The sequence below is a fragment of the Oreochromis aureus genome, linkage group 23 (genome assembly GCF_013358895.1).
Source record: "Oreochromis aureus strain Israel breed Guangdong linkage group 23, ZZ_aureus, whole genome shotgun sequence".
NCBI lineage: Eukaryota > Metazoa > Chordata > Actinopteri > Cichliformes > Cichlidae > Oreochromis > Oreochromis aureus.
Window position 1 is genome coordinate 46,044,152 of NC_052963.1, and position 11,279 is coordinate 46,055,430.

Here is an 11,279-nt window from a genome sequence, read left to right on the forward strand (position 1 = left end):
GTCGCGGAGACACCATGTGACGCCATAATGGCTACTAAAAACCAAAACAACACCATTAAGGTCTTGAAACGTCTACAAATCCTGGCTGTTTGAGAACAGAAGCATCCCCGTGGACACAGTTCCAGCAAGCACCACTGGCGCACTTTAGGTCATTTTCAGACAAATTATAGACTATAAAAACCCAAGAGTGGAGCAGTAAACTCACTCCTGAACACGGCTGTGCTGCTGCTGGTGGAGGATTTGAGCCCAGCTTCAGGCAGGTGTAGGTGTGTGGCTCCGTTTATTGGTCTAACTGGCCTGCGTTAGGACCTACAGTAGTAGTGGGGTGGTGTGAAGTGGACACAAAGGAAACTCCTTTCATCCCTTTCGCCTGAGACGTAAACACCCTTTAATTGTTTTTTAACCTCCCAAGCTCGCGGAGACGGTGACCATGGAGACACGCGCATTTACAGCAGATTCACGTGCGCCGCTGAGCTCGTGCAAAACAAGCTGTCAGCTCGCCTACGACGCACTTTCTCTCCCCAAACAAGCCGCTCGTGTCTCACTGAGTGAGTGTGTGTGTGAGGAGGGGGGGCGACAGGCACACTTACGGGAGAGTCGAAAGAAAAGGCGCACTCGCTCTTGAAAACCCTGTCTCCTGTTCTGGGGACCCTGATGGTGGGCATGTATGGGACCAGCAGCTCTCCTAGGTCTGCAGCCATCTTCGCATTCCTGCTTCTCGCACCACAGTGCTGCGGAGCCTCCGGGGCAGCGCCTGTCACAGGAGAGGATGCTATTTTTAAAGCACTTCGTCTCTACATTCCTGCGACCAGGGGGATGTGACGTTGAAAAACATAAAAATAAAATGACAGAGGGGTGGAGGCAGGCAGGCAGGCTGCTGCACGGTGCGGCACAACGCTGAAAGCTAATGTTGTTCTTTTGTTTTTCTATTCTTTTTTCCTGCCTCCCACCACAAAAAAAAGAGAAATCTTGGACCTGCGCAGAAATTACATTGCTACTGTTGGCTGTGGTGACGCCGCTGTGCTGCTCCTGCTCACGGGGATGTTTTACGAGAAGGGCCCCTCCCACCTCTGAGGATGATTCATAAGACCACCCACATTTACTACAACATGTTTCCAGTTTCCAGGATTCAGGAAGTGCGTGATTATGGAAGACACTTTGATTTTTAGTAGCTGCTTATCAATCTGCAGTCGGTTTGGTCTATTTAAAAAAAAGACAGAGCAGTAAATGTCATTTAATAATAGATAATAATAATAATAGATAATAATAAACAAAAAATATACTTCAGATGACTAATTTTTATTTATATGTTTGATATGTGATTTTAAGTCCACTTTTAAATAGTGCTGCATGTGTGTAAAGAAGCCCTTTGTCCACGTGACCAGGCTAGTCTTGTCTGCAGAGCTCTGCCACCCGGTGGACGCTCGTGGTTATCGCAAGAAAATATAAACTATAAACCAAGAGGAATCCAGCCTTCCTTAGAGATCTGGAAGAATTTACAGTACAAATAAATGTAAGGTGCAGTTTTGGTTTTTTTTTAATTGCACTTGGCTGAAACTTTCTCAGCCCTGGCTAAGCATTTTAAAGATGGATATATTTTGTTCTTTATCAACAGACCGAGTACATCCTGGACAGGTTGTCAGCTCGATGCCGGGCTGCTACAGAGACAGACAACCACAGGAGATTTTTAGAGTCACTAATTAACCCCACTAACTGCACACAACAGAGAAAATGCAAACTCCTTAATGAAGGCCCCGGCCAAAAATAAATAAATACATTTACAAAAAAATTTAATTACATATATATTATGCACATTTGATTTACTGTTCAACTTGAGCTTTATTGGATGATTTCAGCTCAGAAGTATTCACACAAGCTGAAGACAGGTGGTGTCAGTGGGTTTGACACAAGCTGCCAATCCCCGATCATCTGTAACTCTGTAATATCATCATGGTGAAGGTGTTTGCTGCATGAACCGAATTAAGACGCTAAAACATGAATATCAGAGTTCATATAGATACTTTATTCACGCAATATGGGAAAAAATGTACAAACAGTGAGATTGATGTACAGATGACAGAAACATCTGGATTAATGGTCAGGTGATGACTTGGGGCTGTTGTCAATTAGCTCTTTGTTAAGGGTCGGCACTTGGAACCAGGGGCCGTCTCCTTGCTGCCTCATCTGGCGACGCACCTCCAGCTGCGTCAGTCTGTGACAACAAAACAATGAATAAAGAGGCAGAGAAATGTAACACCATGCTTTAGAAATGAGCAACCAGTTAAGTGAGGAAGACTAATAATGTACGACACTTGTAAAATAACAAAGAATTACATTTGTCACAGCTGCAGCACACACACTTAAATTGATTCCTCAAGACTGACCAATCTCTGCAATTTCAATAACCAATCTGCATATAATATTTTTCAGAGAGCATGTTCTGAAAAATCCAAAGATGGTTCCCTCATAGGCTCACTTGCACCTGTTTTCTTTGGGGAGAGGAAAAAAACAAAAAACAGCTGAGGTTTTCCACATCAATGGAACAACGCTATTATCAAGGAATGCAGCTGCTCTGCACGCCCTTTCAGGATCCCTCCCTCCTACTGCATCACGTTCTGGTGCTTTTCATGACTGGACACACTTGAGAAAAGCTACCGCTTTAGCGTTTGCAGTGATTTTTCCATGGCGGTGGTAGCAAACTGCTGTTTCCTATTTCTGTAATGATGAGCCAAAGTTTTCTTCAGTGTCGACACAACTTTGTCTGCTGTAAAGCACATTTGTAAACCTCTCAGCCAGTTAAAAACAATCCAATCTCTTGGATACTTTCCTCTGTAGAACTCAATATCATGACACTCTTGGTTACACTACATAAACAGCTAAACACCAGCTGTAGCGCATCAGTGTATCGTGTAGTGGATATGAGCCAAGCAGAGACATCTTCTAAAAGCATTTTAAATGCATGTGTTTGTGTTATTGGTGAAGCATATGAAGCACACTGGCAGTAACACCCACCTCATGTCTGCTTTTTCCTTTTCAATCTGGACTGCAGCCATCATCTTTTCGTAGTCCTTCACTGGGGAATCATAGATGTTCCGTGTGATCCACCTGGTGATGGGGTGCTGAAACAACAGAGCACAAGGATTTGATGCAACATAGGACTGTCCCTTTAGTGCAGTCGTGTGACATACATTTGTTGCAGTTCAGTGTTATTGTGTTTACAGAGGAGCTCTGGTCAAGTAGACTTTCTTGAGGGGACATTTTTTTTATCCTGTTTTAATCCTTGTGGCTGGTGCTGCTGTGCGTTTATGTCGTCTGGTTCAAATTTGGTGAATGTTTTGGGTTTGGTGTTGACATCTGACCAGGCTTCTTGACTCCTCCTATTGGTGGAGCCTCGCTTGTGGAATACTCCACTCTCACCCAAGGTGGAAGCGTGCCACTTGTGGAAAACCACTAGGGAAGATCGAGTGCTTAAATGGACTTTGTTCACTGCCTGATCAAAGCTTGTGCGCTAAAACACACTGGAGTTTTTTTTAGGAATAAAGGCATTTTAAAAATAGAGTGCCTCGGAGTCCTTTGAAGACTTTGCATAAAAATCATACCCAGTTTAAAATCAGTTGATTTCTCCTTATCAGAAGTCTCCTTAGACAGGAGACTAGCATGGCTGCTATTTTTAGCTCCTTTCCTGGAAGTCCCGGTCTGTTCCGTTGCACTTGTGCATCTGCAGCGCATGATGGATCACCTCCAGTGTGTCACTGCAGTAATACTTCAACTCTAACTTCATTTTGGGGAAAAGGACAAAGAACCAAAATTTGGAAAGTGCGAGGCAGTCGTTGGTGTGTGGACGCAGACTGATACGTGCCACGTACAGACTGCTTGCTCCAAGTCCAGAGATTATACTCTCAGTGATAGGACACTGGGCCATGTTTGCCACTGTGAACACCTATGTGTCTATGGAACTGTGCAGGCTGCACTACCGCACTACCACACCCTCAGAGATGCAGGATTTTGAACTGAGCACTGATAACAAGCCGGATGTTCCCTCTCCTCTTTAGTCTGAAGGATGTTGTGTTCATGTTTTCCAAAAAGAATATTACACTTTGATTTGTCTGACCACAGGACTGTTTCCACACTTGGCTCCAGTCCATTTTAAACTTTATATGTTTATATGTTTACTTTATATGTTATGCAAGTGTTCTTGCTACAGTTTTGTCCGGTGTTATCTCCCTTCAGATTTATGATCGGCATGCGTTACTGGCGATCAAATCTGCTATGGATAACTTTCAGAGTCAACGAAACGACGTTGTTTTCCCACCGCCGCTTGAGCGCCACGCAGCATCCGGTTTACCTTCACTCTTGCCGGTCAGCTCTATTTTGCTTCAGAGGCCTCGTCGGAGGAAGTGGGGGAAGAGAGCCGGCTTTCTTGTCCTGCTCTGTCGTCTTCGGAAAGAGGCAGATCTTCGGGGGCTTTATTCCTGGGCTGCTAGCGGTAAGATCCGCCTGAGACTTGTCGGAGCTGGATTAATCCCCACAACCCACTGTGTTTACCACCCAGGCTTCCACCTGAAAGCATGGAAAGCAGTGCCTCATCGCGGCAGGAACCCTGTGTTGCTGCACAGCTTACCGCATAGTACGAACTCTGTTCCTGGAAACTCTACCCCTGTCCCGGTGGGTCGCAGCGTTAAATGGATGTTAATTAATGCCCGCTCAATTGCCAACAAGTCTTATATCTTAAATGACTTGTTCTGTACGAAGAAGCTTGATTTTATGTTTATCTCTGAGACGTGGCAGCGTGAGAATGAAGTCTCACATCTTTTAGAGCTTTGTCCCGCTGACTGTTCTTTTCTCTGTGCACCTCGGATATCTGGATGAGGAGGTGGAACAGCGGTAATTTTTAAAAAGACATTTTTTATGCCAGATGATCTCCTCGAGCTGTTACAACTCTTTTGAGATGATTATGATAAAAATTGGACGAGAACAGCCCATATACGGCATTTTAATTTATCGTCCACCTGGGTCTGCTGCGTCTTTTCTGTCAGACCTACAAGAATTTTTAACTTCCACTATTAAACTGGGCAAGGTCATCATTGTTGGTGACTTCAACATTCATGCAGAGGACTCATCAAACAGTACCACTAAGGAGTTCCTGAGCATTATGGACTCTTTCAATTTTGTTCAGCATGTATCAGGTCCTACTCACACAGCTGGGCATACTCTGGACTTGGTCTTCACCTGTGGTGTTTCCCTTGACCACATGAACTTAAATGAAGTTGCTTTTAGCGACCATAAGTCAGTCTTTTTTAATGTATCTATCAACTCAGAGTCTCTTCCCCAAAGTTTTATTAGGCGCAGGCGCTTTATTGATGACTCTGTCAATTTAAAGTTTTCTTCTCTTTTTAATTTTAAACCTCCTTCTGATGATGTTGACATCCTTATTAATTCTTTTAATGAACACTATCTTGCCATTCTTAATCAGGTTGCTCCTTTGAAAACTAGTCATTGCACTGTTAGTTGCTGGACACCATGGTTAAATAATCAAACCCGTGGTCTTCGACGCTCCTGTTGAAAAGCAGAGCGTCTCTGGAAGTCCACTGGGCTGGTTGCCCATCGGGAACGCTTCAAAGAACTTCTTCACTTATATAATGAGTCAGTCAAAGAGGCCAGATCCTCTTACTTCAATAATCTCATAAATCGTCATAAAAATAACCCAAGAATTCTATTTGATACCATCAACAGTATTGTTTCTCCTCCAACTCAGCAATGCTGTGTTACTTTCTGATGAAGACTTCAGCACTTTCCTCAATTACTTTGTAAATAAGGTGATGGACTTGAGATCCAAAATCTCCTCAAGTGCCTCCCCTTATGAAGATGCCCCTTGTTGTCCCGGGTCATTTACTTCATTTTCTCCAATCACACTCAAAGACTTAATTGCAGTAATAGGTAAAATGAAATCCTCATCATGCTCCTTAGATATATTACCTCCCTCTGTCCTGTCTGGGACTCTCACCAGCATTGGTCCCACACTTCTATACATCATCAACAATTCACTGAGGCAAGGCTGTGCTCCGTCCTATTTTAAACATGCTGAGGTAACCCCTCTGGTAAAAAAACAGAATCTAGATCTTACCTCCCCTAGTAGTTATCGTCCTATTTCAAGATTGCCATTTATAAGTAAATTACTAGAAAAAATTGTAGAAAACCAGTTCAGGTCCTACTATGCCGATTGCAGATTTTTGACCCTTTTCAGTCTGGCTTTCAAAAGCAGCACTCTACGGAGACCGCTCTCTTAAGGGTCCATAATGATCTACTAATGGCACCTGATGCAGGAAATTGTTCCGTGATCATTTTGCTAGATCTTAGCGCAGCCTTCGATACCATCGACCACAAAATCCTACTCAACAGGCTGAAGGTTCTGGCTGGTATATCTGGCACCGCCTTAGACTGGTTTTCTTCCTACTTATTAGACAGGACCTTTTCTGTTAGGACTGATAGGTTCTCCTCTAACACTGCTGCACTAACCTGCGGGGTTCCACAGGGTTCAGTTTTGGGTCCATTATTATTTTCTTTTTATATGCTTCCTTTAGCTGGCATTATTCAGTCTTTTAGTGACCTGTCTTATCATTTCTATGCCAATGACATTCAGCTATATAAGTCCTTTAAGCCTCATCAGCTGGATAGGCTGTCCACCCTAATCCAGTGTTTAACTCAAATCTCTGATTGGCTTTCTAACAATTACCTTGTTTTAAACATGAACAAGACAGAGACCATGATCATAGCTCCTCCTGATCTATATTCTAAAATCAGTCAGGTTCTTGCCCCTTTCTGTTCTTCTGCTAAGCCAAATATTCGAAATCTTGGGAGTAATATTTGACTCTTCTTTGGGCCTTGACTCGCACGTAAAATCTCTGTCTCGTTCCTGTTTCTTTCATTTAAGGAATATTTATACTGTGACATATGGTCTCCTTAGCTGAACTGGAAAAAATTGTCCATGCATTTGTGTCATCGCGTTTAGATTATTGTAATTCCCTGTTTACCAGCTTGGATAAATCATCTCTTTCTCGCCTCCAAGCTATACAAAATGCAGCAGCCAGACTACTAACTCGCTCTAGCGAGCGAGCTCACATCACTCCTATTTTATGTTCTTTACATTGGCTCCCAATAGATTTTAGAATTCGTTTTAAAATTATTGTTTTAACGTACAGAGCACTAAATGGCCAGGCCCCAGATTATTTATCCAAGCTTCTCACAAAATACACTGCTGCTCGCCGTCTCCGCTCTCAGACTCAGAGTTTGTTGGTTGCTCCCCGAACACGACTGAAGACGAAAGGGGGCGGAGCCTTTCAGTCTGTGGCACCAAGGCTGTGGAACAGTCTACCTCTACAACTACATTTGGTTGACTCTGTGGAATCCTTTAAAAAGCAGTTAAAAACTTTACTGTTTAAACAAGCTTTCTGTTGACCAATGCTTTTTACATTTTTAATTTACATTTAAACTCTATATTGTGTATATTGTGCATTTTGCTATTTATCATACTGTTTATTTTAATCTTTGTGTGCAGCGCTTTGTGACTACCTGTCTATGAAAAGCGCTTAATAAATAAACTTTACTTACTTAAACGAGCTTTGTCCTGGATCATGTTCACATACGCCTTGTCTTTACATTGTGATGCTTTCATGTGCATTTGTTGATGACACAATGACAGAATTATGTCTGTTTATCTCAGACAGGATAGCAGAGCAAACAAGAGCGACACAAAGTAAGGAAACAGCCCAGGGCAGACTCACACCCAGGCTACTGCAGCCCTTCACCATACAGGTTTCTCCAGAATCTCCAGGTTTGCTGATATTATTTACTGTGAATGATGAGATATTCAATCTTCTTTGTGGTGAGAAACATTCACAGTTTTGTGCAGATTAGTGAGCCTCTGCTCATTGACACGTCTGAGAAACTCTGCCTCTCTAAGATCATCTTTTTATGCACAATCATGTTACTGATTAGATGTGAATTTTCCCCCAGTTATTTCTTTTTAGTACTGCTTACTTACTTACTTACTTACTTACTTACTTTTTGCCTCCATACCATCTTTTATTTTAAACCGCGTTGCTCTAATCAAATTCAAAATGATCAAATGTTTTCAAATATCCATCCATCCATTCGCTTCCGCTTATCCTTTTCAGGGTTGCGGGGGGCGCTGGAGCCTATCCCAGCTGTCATAGGGCGAGAGGCGGGGTACACCCTGGACAGGTCGCCAGTCTGTCACAGGGCCAACACATAGGGACAGACAACCATTCGTGCTCACTTTCACTCCTGCATTCACACCTATGGGCAATTTGGATTAACCAAATAACCTATCCCCACTAACTGCATGTCTTTGGACGGTGGGAGGAAGGCGGAGTACCCGGAGGGAACCCACACAAACACGGGGAGAACATGCAAACTCCACACAGAAAGACCCCGGCCTGATGGTGGAATTGAACTCAGGACCTTCTTGCTGTGCGGCAACAGTGCTAACCACCGTGCTGCCCGTGTTTTCAAATAATTTTTTGAAATTATTTTGGCTTGTTACGGGATATCTGTCAAAAAAATAAAGATGCTGCATTGCACATAATGATGTGCCAGCTCTGCCTCACCTACACAACAGACATTTAATCGAGCAATGCATGATGTGCAATGCATGATATTTCAGTCGAGGCTTCTTTTAACTTTAAATTGAACGGGGGCCTCGGAGAGACTTCTACCTGAGGGGCCCGTCGTAGCACCTGGGTTTGAAAATGTAACACAGCAGTCCCATAAAACACTCACTGGAGGAAAACATGATGTTTGGGAGGTTAACAATGCAGTGGGGGTATAATAATGAATATGCACATATTATGATTACACTTCAAAATAAAATCCATGAGCATATCCTTCCCTTAATATGAGTTTGAAGCAATGACAGAAAGAAGCACCACAAACAACCAAAGAGACAAAGGGACGCACCTTGTAGTACTCCCAGTGCTCGGGCTCGTAGCCTTCAGGAATTTCAGCCAGCTCTGCCTCACCTACACGACAGACATTAATCGAGCAACAGACTGAGATTTTCATTACGTACGTATTTGAGTAAGTCCTGGAAAAGATTAGAAACCGACTACAATACACAATAAAACAACACTTATGCTTACTCACCGATGAAGATATTCACCCCCGTGACAATGATAGCCACTGGAACACCAGTCAGCAAGATGTAAAATTGCTGAGGGAAAAAATGAGAAGAAAATCAAATATATGGCAAATTCTGTTGTTGATCTGTGCAAGTCACCATCCAAAATTAACCAAGTAAAAAATATCTCTTACTTTTTAACTCGGTGAATTGACTTTTTTATTTTTTAAACCAGCTTAAACAGTATCATCTTGGCCATTTTAGTTTTGATGTATGCACTGCTCTCTGCTGCTGGTGCCTTTGAGCAAGGTGAGTAACACAAATGTGTAAGTTTGTTTTTTGGCTGAGTTAAATGTAAGAACATGAACACAAACATTCTTTAAAATAAGAGAAAAAACATGTTTGCTATTTAAAAGGCTGCCCTGTGGGTGAATAATAAACTTTCAACAGTACGTCTGAGCAGTCAAGGAAAATATGATGAGGACTAAACTTCCTTTGTTACATTTCAATAACAAGTTTGTTTTGTTCTTTCAAAGGGTGAACACGAACATTACGATTAAAATTAAACATCAAAGTCAACAGAGAGCACTTCTGCTGTGTATGTACATGAGCTTGGTGGATGTGATGGTGCTCTGGATTTACCAATAGGCGCAGAAATCTCCTGTCATAGTAGTCAGAGGGTTTGATGACAAACAGTCTCTTTCCATGACCCCAACGGACCGAAACTGCAAAACAGGGCACAGTTACTATCACGATGCCTGTGATTGGTTATAGTGTGTACGCACGCTGCCTCTTTAGTTACATGGAGTCTCTGTTCAGTGTACCAAGTATCTCTATAATGTATTACAAATGCTAGGTCTATGACCTACCACTGCATCATGATTGGGTGGGCGGAGCTTGTGTTTTATGTTGTTTTTCTAGCAGGCTGAGCTGTTTTACATGGTTGACACCTTTGCCCCGTCTCCCTTGTAACAGATACGTTGTTTCTAATTGTGGCTGCCAGCTTGAGTTTAATCCCAGATTATTTTCGCAATAATGGCAGTCATCCATCTTCTTAGTAATAATCTGGGTTGGACCATATGGGCAAAAATCAAGAATGATCATCACTGCAGCTCTTCAAATGTGTATTTGTGTGGCTGTGTGGTTGTCACAGCAGATCGTCTCCCTCCTTCACTACATCCACTAATCTTCTCAGTGGTCTTCCCTTTTATCTGCCTTTGCAAAATAAATCCACTATCCCTCCTCTGTAATTGTCCAAACCATCTCAGCCTTACTTGTCTAACTTTGTCTCCAAAGTGCTCAGCCTGAGCTCATGTGCTCATTTCTAACCTTGTCCATCATGGTCACTCCCAATGAAAGTCTGAGCATCTTTAACTGTGCCACCTGCAGATCTGCCTCCTGTCCTTTTGTCCATACATAATAGCAGACCTCACTACAGCCTTGTAAATATGCCCTTTCGTTCTTGCAAAGTATTGCATGAACTGTTTAAAGGGTGTCCCACTGAGTCAGGTGGCTTTACAGTGTTTTACTGAAACTGAAACCTTATAATTTAAAGATATTAAAGAAAATCTCGCTATTAAAACATGGCGAAACTCGTTTGGATAAAACTGCAGACCACAGCACTTCATGCAACAAGCAGATGTATGGTAAGCGTTGACACAGAGATGACAAACTATCATTCAAACCCTGTAACCCAATTCATGTTTTACTAAACACGCTCCGCTTACTGCAATGAAAAGAAAGAGGTTAAAACTGGAGGATAAAGAGTGGCCTGTTAGCAAGCTAACAAGTCCCGCCGCAAGGTCATGAGAAAAGACAAGCAGCCTTCCGGTCAGTCCTGTCATTTTTTAAACGGCCGGGGTGTGTCTTACCTTTATCTGTGCGGGGGATTGCTCGAGTGAGTAAATTAGCCGCATTATTCCCAGATTTCAGAGGACTCAGTCTGGCTGCAAAAGCAGCAACAGACCTGAGAACGCTCATGCCCGCCATCGTTACTTTGGGAGGATGGCCCAGCAACACGAACTGTGATTGGCCGTTAAGCGAATGAAGCCGAAGCCATCATATTTGATAAGGGCACAGGTGTAAATTTTTTTCAACTGAATTGTTAGTCGGGGTTTTATTATTACATTAGTATGATAATAAT

General features: G+C 42.7%; 2 protein-coding genes across 5 annotated transcripts in view; both read right to left on the minus strand.

Annotated features, from left to right (window-relative positions):
* Nucleotides 1-1,166, minus strand: part of usp13 (ubiquitin specific peptidase 13) — a 39,036-nt gene extending 37,870 nt beyond the window's left edge. Inside the window, exons 1-2 of one of the 4 annotated variants that reach the window (XM_039607261.1) lie at nucleotides 991-1,165; nucleotides 591-754 (exon numbers count right to left, since the gene is read on the minus strand). In XM_039607261.1, coding sequence (XP_039463195.1) covers nucleotides 591-701 — 111 coding nt within the window. In that variant the 5' untranslated portion in view covers nucleotides 702-754; nucleotides 991-1,165. The other 3 variants (XM_039607262.1, XM_039607260.1, XM_039607263.1) reach the window with 3 other exon arrangements.
* An 836-nt stretch (nucleotides 1,167-2,002) lies between these two features.
* On the minus strand, nucleotides 2,003-11,165 carry ndufb5 (NADH:ubiquinone oxidoreductase subunit B5). Its single transcript, XM_031745322.2, has 6 exons — nucleotides 11,008-11,165; nucleotides 9,779-9,861; nucleotides 9,163-9,229; nucleotides 8,977-9,038; nucleotides 3,013-3,119; nucleotides 2,003-2,212 (listed from the first exon to the last, which is right to left on the minus strand). Exons 1-6 carry the CDS (start codon nucleotides 11,123-11,125, stop codon nucleotides 2,092-2,094), a joined length of 558 nt encoding a protein of 185 aa, XP_031601182.1. The 5' UTR covers nucleotides 11,126-11,165; the 3' UTR covers nucleotides 2,003-2,091.
* Between the last annotated feature and the right edge of the window lie 114 nt (nucleotides 11,166-11,279).